The following is a 14,397-nucleotide window of genomic DNA, read 5'->3' as shown; positions in this document are numbered from 1 at the left end:
CACCAACAACAACCCTTTCCCCAGTACCTTCTGGGCAGGTGTATGCAGCGCTGACGTTTGCAAGTCTTCCGTAAAATGCCAGAAGCCTACTTTTTGTGTTGGGGCTGGGGTTGGGGCTGGAGGGATGCGGGGAGGTTGGGGGTGGTGCGGGGGGGTTGGGGGGGTGGGGAGATCACTCCTATTTGCACAGGTGTGCACTGCAGCTTTTATCGTGCACTTATTGTCTTCTGTGTTCTGTGCAGAAGGCCATTAATAGCCCCTTGCCTGCCGATTAAGAAGAGAACAAGTTCCAGGCTGAAAATAGACCCCAAAGTGCTGCCAGATAGAATCCCCATAGTTTCTGCACAGAAACTATGAAATCTACCTGCATACTTTAATCTCACTAAAACAGGGGTCCTCAACCCCTGGGCCATGGACCTGTACCAGCAGGGTTAGGAACCGGGCCACATATCAGGAGGTGAGCAGTGGGTGAGTAAGTGAAGTTTCTCTGCATTTACAGCCACTCCCCATCACTCGCATTACCAGTTGAGCTCCACCTCCTGTCAGATTAGCCTGTCAGCATTAGACTCTGGTAGCAGACCAAACCCTGCTGTGAACTATGCATGCAAAGCATCTAGGCTGAGGGCTCCTTATGAGAATCTAAGGCCTGATGATCTGATTCTGTGTTATGGTGTTGTATAATTATTTCATTATGTATCACAATGTAATAGTAACAGAAATAAAGTGCCCAATAAATGTAATGCACTTGAATCATCCCCAAACCATCCCTTCCACCTCACCACCCCACCCCTTCATCCATGGAAAAATTGTCTTCTGCAAAACCAGTCCCTGGTGCCAACAAGGATGGGGATCACTGCATTGAAAGACACATTCTAGCTTAAAGTGGTATTGAGTCTACTTTGTTCTTTAATCTTTTCTTATCTTTTAAGTATGGCTACATTGTATGTGATCATAGGAAGAACCAACTAGTTCTGCCTGAGAGTGTTAGAGGAATTTCCTGGAGGAGATGACATTTCTTAAGTGCTATTTTTTCATGAAGACTCACAGTTTGTGAGCTTGAAACTTACCAACATTGCTCTTTCAAATCTATATCAATTAAATATGTGGTTTGGCACTTTTCTAGTAAAAGCAACAGTGTTTTGTCAATTTATCCAAGTTTCTGGCCTCCAGAGATACTCCAGGAACACATCTGTAAGATCACCAGCTGGAAGGAGGGAAAGAGCCAATGAACCCATATGGAACGTTGAGTCTATTATTAAATGGTACTTTGATTCCATCAGCTGAAGGAACTAGCTCCAGTCACAAGGAATAAAGCATTGAACAGTGGGTTCTTGGACATCATCAGTGGAAAATATTGCCCTCTGTAGTGACTGGCAGCTACAGAGTGATTGTATAAATAGACAAACATCTTCTGTTATGACCGCCATGTGAAATATTTAGCTGTTGGAAGCCTGACTTGCAGAAGAGCATTCTCAAGCAAAAATTAATGGCCATGCTAGCCACAAGTCCTAAAGTTCTCTGTCAAACAGTCTAAATCAATCCTTTATGCATTGCACACAAATATATGTCAAACACTTGGATTCCAGATGATTGCAGTGGCTTGATATAAAGTGGCCCCATAACTCAGTATTACTCTTTCTCTATCTTTATTTTCACCTTGTCTTACATATGCGCTGTACCCATTACAAATTTGTCCTATACCCACTGCGCCCCCAAATGATAACTTTTTTTTTTATTGGAGGCTAATTATTTTACAGTATTATATTGGTTGGTTTTGCCATACATTGACATGAATCCACCTCGGGTGTATATGAGTTCCCCTTTCTGAACCCCCCCTCCCACTCTAAAAAGGAATAATGCAGGACATATATAAGAGTTTCCAAAGTCAGCATAACAAAGGTGCCAGACACTTGGACAGGTCGTTTTACCCGTGCTATATAATTTAATTTCATTCTAATGACAGCCTATGAAATGTGCACTGTTGCTGTAATTTACAGATGGGAAAACTGATGCTCAGAAAGTCACAAAGGACCATCCTCAAAGGGATGTGGTTTCCTGGCAAAGGGGGGAAACGGTTTCAGAATTTCATTTAAAGGAACAAAGTGAAAGAACAAATATTTAATGAAATATTTAAAGTAGTTAAACTCATTGGGACACAAAGTCAGTTAGTAGTTATCAGAGTCTTGGGGAAAGAGAAAATGGGGAATTATTGCTTAATGTTTACAGAGGTTTGGTCTGGAGTGATGAAAAAGTTTTGGAAACAGAAGCTGATGATGGTTGCAAAACATTGTGAATGTAATTAATGCCACTGAACTGTACATTTAAAAATTATGTTCCAGTGGTTAAGAATCCACCTTCCAATGCTGGAGATGTGGGTTCAATTCCTGTTTGGGGAGCTAAGATTGCAACTCAAGAGCTGCAACTAGAGAAGCTTGAGTGTACCGCAACTAGAGAAAAAGCCTACATGCCGCAATGAAGACTCCACACAGACAAATTAAAAAAACCCCACAAAACTGTTAAAATGGCAAATTGTATGCTATATATATTTTCTGCTTTCCAGGTGACTCAAATGGTAAAGAATCTACCTGCAATGCGGGAGACCTGGGTTTGATCCCTGGGTTCGATCCCTGGGTTGGGAAGATCCCCTGAAGGAGGGCTTGGCAATCCACTCCAGTATTCTTGCCAGGAGAATCCCTATGGACAGAGGAACCTGGCGAGCTACAGTCCATGGGGTCACAGAGAGTCCGACATGACCAAGTGACTAAGCACAGTAAAGGTGGCTCAGTGGTGAAGAATCCGACTGCCAATGTAGGAGACTGGAATTCATTCCCTGGGTCAGGAATATCCCCTGGAGAAGGAAATGGCAACCCACTCCAGTATTCTTGCCTAGGAAATCCCATGGATGGAGGAGCCTGGTGGGCTGTCGTCCATGTGATCGCAAGAGAGTCAGACATGACTTAGCAACTAAACAACAACATATATATTTTACTATAATAAAAAAAGATGGGAGAGGAGAAAAAAAAAAAGCAACAATGTGAGAGCTTCAAAGGACACTCCGTTTTACTCAGTTCCCAGTAGATTTTTTCTGCCATCCCTTGGATGTGTCTAGTTGATGCTCCAGTGGGACTCTGTCTCTGGCCGTGGCTTTGTCCTTGCCCGTGTACCTGCATCACTTTCAGGATATCCTTTCTTTTTTCCAAGTGAAACCCCTTCACTTATGAAATGAAAAGCTGTGGAATTGGGATCTTTGCTGTCACTGATAGAAACGTGGTGCAGATTTATTTGTGTTACAAATGAAAGTAAACAGAGGATAAACAGAGTGGCATTTGTTCTTTTTAGAGACAATTGATTTCCGTTTGAGAATGCACAGTTGCTTTCACTAAGCCTAAGAATTTTTGCTTTTAAGTATTTTTGAAGTGTATTTCTGACTGTGTGCTCTAGACAAAATAAAACACCTAGAATGGAGAGGTTTGTTTGTTTTTGTTTTTTCATTATTAGGCCTAGACATGCTCTTCCTAGCTGTTTTTGGGGGAATAATCTGTGAAATCGTCATAGTCAATTTTGCTGTATTCCTTTTTATATTTCCAGTTTTGACACAGTGGACCTGGCATCATGTGGCTAGTAAGTGAGTCATGGAATGATCAGTCATCACAATATATTTAATTTAGCTGAAAAATTACAAATGAAACAGTTCTGATATATGGCTACTTCTGATACAAGTTATTGATTATGAAATTTTTTTAATGGACATTATTGTTGAATTATCCAAGGAAGCATAGCTCTGACTAATGAGATAAAATTAAGCAAAAGAAAAATGTGAACTGAATATCAAGAAATAACTTCCAGTAGATGAGCCTGGGATTAAATCAGACAGAGAAGTCCCAGTGGAAGTGGTTGGGGGACATTTAACACCATGCATGTCACTTTGAGCTGCAGTGAACTTAAACAATTTATAAGCGACAGACTTTGGCAGGATGATGAGTGAGATCATATCTCTAGTTTCATTGAGTCTCTTACCCTGGTATACATTCACAGCCTCACATCCCCTATGGACAGAATTTATGTGTGTGTTAAATTTTCTGATTATCGTTTTCTTTTTTCCAGGAAACACTCTTTTTAGAGCATCGCCTGGTCCCATCAGAAATGTCTTCCTTAAGTGGGAAAGTTCAAACCGTCCTGGGCCTTGTGGAGCCTGGCACACTGGGTCGCACCCTGACCCACGAACATTTGACAATGACCTTCGACTGCTGTTACTACCCACCTCCTCCAAGCCACGAAGTTATCTCCAAGGAGCCTATTATAATGAAAAATTTATTTTGGATCCAGAAAAACCCTTATTCCCATAAAGAGAATCTGCAGCTGAATCAGGAGACGGAAGCCATCAAGGAAGAACTGTTGGATTTTAAAGCCAAAGGTGGAGGAGCTTTGGTGGAAAACACAACCACTGGGATCAGCCGAGACGTGCGGACCTTGAAGTGGCTTGCGGAAGAGACTGGTGTCCACATCATAGCTGGAGCTGGCTTTTATGTGGATGCGACTCACTCCTCAGAGACCAGAGCCATGTCAGTGGAGCAGGTATCAATAAAAGCCTTAATTTCTTGGACAATTGTTCTTGTTGTTCTTTAGTCTCTAAGTCATGTCCAACTCTTTTGCAACCCCATAGACTATAGCCCACCAGGCTCCTCTGTCCATGGGATTTCCCAGGCAAGGATACTGGAATGGGTTGCCATTTCCTTCTCCAGGGCATCTTCCCGAACCAGGGATCGAACCCTTGTCTCCTGCTTGGCAGATGGGTTCTTTACCACTGAGCCACCAGGGAAGCCCTTCTTGGACAATATTTGTGTGTAAATTCAGAACAGGTAGCCCTTCAGACCTTGGATTATCCCTACACGTCATCTACATTTGGAAATGTCATTGGCTCAGAGGAATGCTATGGAAATTTGCCAACTAGCAAAGACATCTGTCACTGGGACCTAAATTAGAAACATTTCATTTTACAAAGAAACAGTGTCCTGGAAGAAGATCTTAATGCATGGGTCACCGAAAAACCTGATATGTTCATACTTAGATTCACGTATATGATATCTGCTCAGTAGTGGTGGCACAGGCTTTGTGTAAACCTCAGCTTTCCATTGTAAGCTTCAGTTATGCAACCTCAGTTTTCTTTCTGGATTTTATAATGTAACCAGCAATAAAAATTCACTGTAGGGTGAAACTTGGCAGGCAGAGACTTGGCACTTTTGCAAATATGTTTCCTTCTCCTTTTACAAAACAAGAGGGGTAGAAGAAAATCCACTTTCCTGTTTTTGTTTAAATAGGATCTTAAGCAAGAATGGGCAGAAGGAAAAGTAAATCTTTCAGGGATTAAAGAGGAAGAATAAGCCACAAAGCTTTTTTGCATGTGTGTGTGTGCTCTTTCTATATATACACATAATACAAATGTATATGTTTTACATGTGTATGTATATATTCATGTGTATCTTCCATTATCTGTTTCATGGGCATAGAATGTCAGCTGCAGCCTTTGCAAAGAATCAGTTAATCTTTAAAATACTTTATATTTCAGATTTTTATCTGCATTTTTTCCAATCAGGCCTTTCTCTTTTTAATTGGTGTCTTATTTATTAATTTATTTTTGACCACACCGTGCAGCATGCAGGATCCTAGTTCCTTGACCAGGGATTGAATCCAGGCCCCCTGCATTCATGGACTGCCAGTCTGTGTATGTGCTCAGTCGTGTCCAACTCTTTGCCAACCCTTGAACTAAAGCCTGCCACGCTCCTCTGTCCATGGGATTCTCCAGGCAAGGATACTGGAGTAGGTTGCCATTTTCTATTCCAGGGGATTTTCCCAGGATTTGAACCCGAGTCTCTTGTATCTCCTGCATTGGCAGATGGATTCTTTACCACTGAACCACCAGGGAAGCCCAGGGACATACTCAAATATGTATATATTTTTTAATTGGTCCCTTTTTATACATTGATATTATTTGAAGACTATCCTGATATCAGGGTTTACACATTCTTCTAACCACACTTAGCAGTAAATATAAATAGGAACTCCCCCAAAATGTCATCTTAGAATTGTATGCTGTGAATTTGCTTTGCTGCATAGTGTAGCTTCCCTGGTGGCTCAGACGGTAAAGAATCTGCCTGACCCAGGTTCGATCACTGGGTCGGGAAAATTTCCTGAAGAAGGGAATGGCAATCCACTCCAGTATTCTTGCCTGGAGAACTCCATGAACAGAGGAATCTGGAGGACTATAGTCCATGGGTTGCAAAGAGTAGGACATGACTGAATGACTACACTTTCTTTTTCATAGTGTAAAGGGAACTGCCCAGGAGGCTCAATGGTAAAGAATCCACTTGCCAATACAGGAGACACAAGGTCAATCCCTGGGTCAGGAAGATCTCCTGGAGAAGGAAATGGCAATCCACTCCAGTATTTTCACCTGGGAAATCCCATGGATAGAGAAGCCTGACAGGCTACAGTCCATGGAGTCACAATGGGTGAGATACAACTTAGCAACTAAACAACAAAAACAGTAGAGCAAAGGACAGAATAAATAATAGAGAATTAAAGAATTACTTGCTATGGTTGACACAGACTCAAAGACAGTCTTTTTACATCCTACATGCCCCTGAGATTAAATTATGGATTTTTATCTCAATGAATAAATGAATGTACAATGTATGTACTCTTAAGTCACTTTTCCCCATGTAGCTTCCTAAATCCATGAATTTCTTTTTAAATAATCACAGTAAGATACTATTAAATCTTTGATTTAGAGTAACTTGTGTTTTTTGTGTTTTTTTTTAATTAAAAAATTGTTTAAATTTTCTTTGGAGTATATTAGATTACCAATGTTGTGTTAGTTTCAGGTGTCCAGCAAAGTGATTCAGTTATACATATACATGTATAACTTTTCAAATTCTTTTTTTTTTCCCCACACTGTGCAGCATATGTCATCTTCATTCCCCAACGAGGGATTGAACCCGGGCCACCTACATTGGGAGCAGAGTCTTAACCACTGCACTACTCTAAAATTCTTTTAGAGTAATTTGTTGAATTTGAGATTTTGCCGTAAAATGCCTTTCTCATTTGCCAATATTAACTGAATGAATGTTGAATAAATTTATACATTTTTAAAAGAATGAGTGACTCAATGAATAAATTCATTCACATACTGTATTGACTCTCTGTTGATGAAATCCAGTTTATAAATTTTCATTCTCACTCTTCCTTAGCTTACTCACGTCCTTGTTAATGAAATTCTCTGTGGAGCTGATGGAACCAGTATCAAATGTGGCGTTATTGGGGAAATTGGTTGCTCCTGGCCTCTGACTGACAGTGAAAGAAAGGTTCTGCAGGCAACAGCTCATGCCCAGACTCAGCTTGGCTGTCCTGTTATTATTCATCCCGGAAGGAATCAAAGTGCACCATTTCAGATAATCCGAGTGTTGCAAGAAGCTGGAGCAGACATCTCCAAAACAGTTATGTCACACCTCGATAGGTAAGCAGAACATCTACCAATTAATGTCAACCATCCCATGATTCATGGATGATCAAATAAATAGAATCATCAGATCAATGAAACACTAGAGAAAACTACTAACTACATGTTAGATAGTATTTAGAAAGTTTTACCATATACATTAATAAAAGTCACTAATGCCATTTTTGTGTCCCTACTCTGTGTCAGTACCCTAGATATTTTGCATAAGTCATTTCTTTTAATTTAGTTAATCCTTCATAACCCTTCATGGTAGGTATCACTGCGTTGCCTCAAGGTATGATGTCATAGTTGGTGTTAATACCAACTGCTTAGTGTTTACCAGTAGTTAGAGTGATGACTTTATCTGCAAATATAAAGGGAAGGCAAATTGGTTTCATTCTGAGAATAAAAACACACACATAAATGTTGAGGTTTGCTGTTGTGACTGATGGTTTGAATCATCAGAATTTTGGAAAATGCAATGCTAAAAAAACAATAGTAATATGTATATTATTTGGTGGTATTATATCATAGTTTCTTATGGTTCTGTAACAAATTATAAGAAACTGGGAGGCTTCAAACAATAGAAATGTATTCTCTGACAGCTCTGGAGGCCAGCAGTCTGAAATTAAGATGTTGGCAAGGCCATGCTTCCTCCAAGGACCTACAAGGAGGAGCCTTCTTTGCTGTTTTCACCGTCGGGTGGTTCCAGGCTTTCTTTGGCTTATAGCTGCCTAAATTCAGTTTCTGCTCTGTCTTCAGATGGCTTCCCAAGCCGGTCTGTGTTTCCTCTTTTGTTTCTTATGAGGACATCCGTCATTAGCCTTACTGCCCACCCAGATCATCCAGAATGACCTCATCTCAAAATCGTCAACTTAATTACATCTGAAAAGACCCTCTTTCCAAATAGGGTCACTTTCAAAGATTCAGAGAGTTGCAATATGGACATGTCTTTTTGAGGTCTACCACTCAGCCTCCTCATATTATATTAGATGTGTCAGTTCAGTTCATTTGCTCAGTCGGGTCCGACTCTTTGCGACCCCATGAATCACAGCACGCCGGACCTCCCTGTCCGTCACCAAATCCTGGAGTTCACTCAAACTCACCTCCATCGAGTCAGTGATGCCATCCAGCCATCTCATTCTCTGTCGTCCCCTTCTCCTCCTGCCCCCAACCCCTCCCAGCATCAGAGTCTTTTCCAGTGAGTCAACTCTTTGCATGAGGTAGCCAAAGTATTGGAGCTTCAGCTTTAGCATCAGTCCTTCCAATGAACACCCAGGACTGATCTCCTTTAGAATGGACTGGTTGGATCTCCTTGTAAGGTCAGTAAAATAACTGACTGTATAAACAGACATTAGCTACAGTTATCGGAATGAAAAAGTCCAACAATGTTGCAAAGGCTAGACACTGGTCCTTACACTGAATTGATGAAGGAATTAACATAGTACCAATGAGACTAATAATACATTACAATTACTTCTATCTTGCAAAGTGGAATAAAGCCATGTTAGCAGACTGATAAATCCTGATCATGACACCTGACAGTCTGCTATTTAATAAATTAATGTTCCTATGGAATGTATTAGCAAAATGCTTCATCTTGATAAAAGCACTGTAAAATCTTGTGCAGAAAAAGTATTAAACATGTTACAGTTGTGGCAGAACAGAGAAGCCAGTGTTAATGGGAAAACTGAGGGACATCGAAGTAAAGGCAGTTGTTCTGGCAGCTGGTATCCAGACCAATACTTGGCGATCTTCAGGAATCTTCTGGTCGTACTGATAAAGTACAAGGATGCTTCTCAATAATGGTCATTGAGGTAATACATCACAGTGTGAAGAATAGAATCTTTGGACCCAGAGACACCTTCTTTTAAATCTGAGGTCTTGGGTAGCTTCATTTGAATTGAAATAATGTATTTTTTAATCATATTTTTTATGATTTTGAATATATATAGCACATTTAATCAATAAGATGATTTTTAATTCTTTTTAAACAGTGTGAAATATATCAGACATGCAAAAGTGTATAGATAATATATATTTTTAAAATTTAAAAATTTTATTAGGTTCTTGAAAACATTGTGTTCTGCTGTTATCATAGAAATGCTCTCTATATATCCATCAGACTACAGTTGTTAATGGTGGTGTTCAAATATTCTACATTTCTACTGATTTTTTTATTTCTCAATCTATTGGTTACCATGAGAAGTATGTTAAAATCCATCATGGTGGATTTTTAGTTTCTGATTGTACATATTTCAATTTTTGCATCATATATTTTGAAGTTATGTTATCACATGCATACAAATTATTATTTTTCCTGGTGAAGTGAAATATATCAACATGTATTGAGCTGCTCTACATTGTAATGTGAATACTAGGGGGGTTTTTTGGTTTTAAAAGCTATTTTAGACAGTGTTAATGTGCCTATACCAATCTTTACATGTTTGTCTTTATAGTTTATGTGTGTCTTATGTAAAAAGCATATGGCTGGGTTTGGAGTTTTACCCAGCCATATTTTTTTTATATGGTAAACCCAATTTTTTACATTCACTATGTTTACTGATTTTTTTGTTGTAGTTACTGTTAAAATTTCTTGATTTATTTTTATTGTTTCATTTTCATCTCCATATTCTATTTTCCCTTCTTTGGAAGGTATGTATACTATTTATATTCTATTAGTGATTACAGTAGAAAATGCAACATATATATTTAACGCATAGAATTTTAAAAGTTTTGAATACAGTAAATATTTTTACCTTCCTTCCTTCCTAGTAATACAATGACTTTAAAATCCTTCAGCCTCAATTATAATCTAAGTTATAGGCTAAATTTTTCAGGATGTGGGGTCTACTTGATTTTTTAAAACCCAGTGATTAGATATTATTTTGTTATTAAAAACATGGTCAGTGTATTTTTAGATTAATGTTTTTGCTTTTTTCCTTTGCTTACCATTTTTTTCCTCACATCAGATCTTTATCCTTGAAATATTACTTATTTCCTGAGGTACATCATTTGAGGTTCCTTTACTGAGGGTCTGTTTTGGTTATAAATACTTAGGTTTCATGTGTCTGAAAATGACTTTATTCCTTTATTCATAAGGAATGATTTAATATAATAGATAATTTATAATAATGAATTAGAATGGATAATTCTATTTAAAAGTTATTCTCCCTAAGTCCTTTAAAGATATTCCATTTTCAACTGACATGTATTGTTGCTATTATATCAGCTTTAAGTAATTGTGTTTCCTTTTAAGTTATCTGTCCTTTTCAGATTACTTGTAGCATCTTTGTCACCTGTTCTGTATTTTTCCCTATGAGCTAGCTCAGTGTGAATTTCTTTTTTATTTTGTTGCTTGGAATTCCTGGGGAGGAAGGTATTTTCCATTGTTTCTGAAAAACTTCAGCCATTGTCTCTTCAAATATTGCTTTCTATTTCCTTATTATTTGCATTGTAAACTGTAAGTTGATACATGTAGGATCTTAATACCTGTCCTGAATTATCCATGTGTGTCTTTGAGCTGTAATTTCTTCATTCTCATCTTCCTATTTACTACTTCTCTCTCCAGTGGAATCAATCTGCGGCTTAGTCCATCAGTTTGGTTTATAATATTAAGAACTATAGATTTTTTCTTCTATAAGTTCCATTTGGTTACTGTTCAATTCTTCTTGGTTAATTTCAATAATTTATTTTTCCTTCATCGTATTTTCAGCTTCATCTTTTAAAAATTATCAAAAATACAATCTTAACTTTGTAGTCAATAAACCTAATTTCCACTGTCTTTTTACTCTGACTTTATAGTTCATTTTGGCCCTCATTCATTATTTCCTTGTAAAATATTACTGTGATCTTAGATTGCTTGGAAATTATTCTGAGTCCCAGGTTAGAGGGTATTTTCCTGTTTTTTTGTTTTGTTTGTTTCTTATAGGTAGTTAGGGGGCATTACTAACTTGAGACTACTTTAAACTCAATTTTTAAAAATTATAAACCAATTTTTACTGTGGTAAAATACATACTGCTGAAGAATTGATGCTTCTGAACTGTGGTGTTAGAGAACTCTTGAGAGTCCCTTGGACTGCAAGGAGATCCAACCAGTCCATCCTAAAGGAAATCAGTCCTGAATATTCATTGGAAGGACTGATGCTGAAGTTGAAACTCCAATACTTTGGCCACCTGATGTGAAGAACTAACTCATTAGAAAAGACCCTGATGCTGGGAAAGATTGAAGGCAGGAAGAGAAGGGGACAACAGAGGATGAGATGGTTGGGTGGTATCACCAACTCAATGGACATGAGTAAACTCCAGAAGTTGGCAATGGACAGGGAGGCCTGGCATGCTTCATGTCCATGGGGTTGCAAAGAGTCGGACATGACTGAGTGACCAAAATGAACTTAAAATACATATAACATAAAATTTACCACCTTAACCATTTTGAAGTGTCAAGTTCGGTTGTTTTTGGTACATTCACATTGTTTGGCAACTAATCTCTAGAACTCTCTTCATCTTGCACAACCAAAACTCTATGCCCATGAAACAACAATATCCCCTCTCCCCTCCCCTCACCCCACCCCCAGTCCATGGCAACCACCATTCTACTGTCTCTATGAATGTGACTACCGCAGGCATCTCATATATGTAGAATTGTACCGTATTTGTCTTTTTGTGACAGCTTAAATGTTTGAGGGTTTTAGAACCACACAGATGCTGTGAATTTTGGCCCCTAAATTCAGTAAGAACAGGTTTGTGGTTATTGATTCTCGTGGAAGACTCTTCCTGACTACCTTCATTCCACCAGAAGACAAGACTGAGGAAGAAATAAAATCTCTAAAGACTCCTTCTGTGGGCCAGGTTTTTACTGAGTCCACCCACATGGGTGTTTTTTGGGGGAGTGAAAGGAGTACTCCCTTTATGTGCTGGTGGAGGCTTTATCTCTGATTTATCTTTGTTCAGCCCCAGCACTTTCTCACTTCACCTTTTAAAACCCTCCAGGTAACAGAAAAACAGCAATTTGATTAAAAAATGGGCAGAAGATCTGAATATATATTTCTCCAAAGAAGACATAGAGATGATGAACAGGCACATGAAAAGATGCTCAATATCATTAATCATCAGGCAAATTAAACCACAGTGAGATGTCATCTCACACCTGTCAGAATGGCCATCATCAAAAAGAACACAAATAACAAACATTGGCAAGGATGTGGAGACAAGGAAACCTTTGTACAGTGTTGGTGGGAGTGTAAGTTGGTACAGTCACATGGAAAACAGTATGAAGGTTTCTCAGAAAACTAAAGATAGACGTAGTATGTGACCCAGAAATTTCACTCCTGGATATAAAGCCCCAAAAGCCAAAAACAATGATTCGAAAAGACACATGCACCCCCAGTGCTCACAGTAGCATCATCTACAATTGACAAGATATGGACGTAACCTCAGTGCCCATCAACAGATGACTGGATAAACAAGAAGTGATATACAGTACTCCATTATATATAATGGAATACTACTCAGCCATAAAAAGGAATGAAATTTTGCCATTTGCAACTACATGGATAGATAGTGTACAACTAGAGAAAGACAAACACTATATGATATCACTTATGTGTGGAATCTAAAAAAATACAACAAACATGAATATAACAAAAAAGAAGTAAGCTCACAGATAAAGAAAACAAACTAGTGGTTACCAGTGGGGAGGGGGTAGGGGGAGGGACAAGGTAGCAGAAGGGGATTAAGAGGTATAAAGTGAAAGTGAAGTGAAGTTGCTTAGTCATGTCTGACTCTGCGACCCCATGGACTGTAGCTTACCAGGCTCCTCAGTCCATGGGATTCTCCAGGCAAGAATACTGGAGTGGGTTGCCATTTCCTTCTCCAAGAGGTATAAACTACTATGTATAAAATAAATAAGCCACAATGATAGTCTATACCACACAGGGAATATAGTCAATATTTTATAACTAATAAATGGAATACAAGCTTTAAAAGTTGTGAATCACTATGTTGTACACTAGAAAGTTACATAATAGTATACATCCCAAATGGCAGCTCTGGGTCACCCCTACACCTCATTTCTCTGCTCTCTCTTTTGTTTCTGCCCCCCCCCCCCCGCCCCGAGCAAGTCTTTTGCTTTCCTACCAGCTCAGATAGGCATTTTAAAATATGATCTTTTGACCCCTTTCATTTTATTAATTATTTTACATGTACTCTGCTTGGAAGTTTTCCTGTGAATGTTCAGCCTGCCCTACTGCTTAAACTGGCTCCAGCTAATTCTTAAAGAATCTATCTGTTTACAGCTAGACATGTAAGCAAGTTATAAAATGATGCTTGCTCAGTTGCTCAGTCATGCCTGACTCTTTGCAATGCCATGGACTATAGCCCATCAGGTTCTTCTGTCCATGGGATTGCCCAGGTAAGAAGAGTGAGTTGCCATTCCCTTCTCCAAGCCAGAAATTCAACTCACGTCTCCTGCATTGGCAGACAGATTCTTTACCACTGAGCCATCAGGGAAGCCCTAGAAAATGATGCTTGGCCTTAATAAAACATAACCTTTCACTGGAAATTGTGAGATAAACCTTAACTTCTAAAACAGTAGGACTTCTCTGTTCAGAAAATCAAATCATACCCTTGATCAGGGAACTAAGATCCTACATGCCATGCAGCCAAAAGTTTTAAAAAATAATTAAATTAAATTAAATTGAATCTTTAAAAATATTTTAATAAATCAAAAAATATATAAATATATATATGCATACATATATATGCATGTATATATATATCTGTTTATTTTTTGCTCGTAAAATCAACATGTATAGGTATACATATATGTGTACACACACTTGTATACGTATTTTCTTTTGAACGATAAAGCTACACTATCTCAGTTTCATTGACTGCCATTT

General features: G+C 38.6%; 1 protein-coding gene across 3 annotated transcripts in view; it reads left to right on the top strand.

Moving 5' to 3' along the window:
* The window catches only part of PTER (phosphotriesterase related), an 80,175-nt gene that overhangs the window by 36,360 nt on the left and 29,418 nt on the right, over positions 1–14,397 (top strand). For all 3 annotated transcript variants that reach the window (XM_055429329.2, XM_055429311.2, XM_055429320.2), the window contains 2 exons: positions 4,105–4,575; positions 7,248–7,513. In XM_055429329.2, the coding sequence (XP_055285304.1) occupies positions 4,144–4,575; positions 7,248–7,513 (698 nt within the window). In that variant the 5' untranslated portion in view covers positions 4,105–4,143. The remainder of the gene's footprint in view (positions 1–4,104; positions 4,576–7,247; positions 7,514–14,397) is intronic.

The sequence above is a fragment of the Moschus berezovskii genome, chromosome 15 (assembly GCF_049115385.1).
Source record: "Moschus berezovskii isolate FMDL1 chromosome 15, NW_MosBer_1.0, whole genome shotgun sequence".
Classification (NCBI taxonomy): Eukaryota; Metazoa; Chordata; class Mammalia; order Artiodactyla; family Moschidae; genus Moschus; species Moschus berezovskii.
The sequence above is the reverse complement of the archived record's forward strand: the minus strand, read 5'-3'. Positions and strand labels throughout refer to the sequence as shown.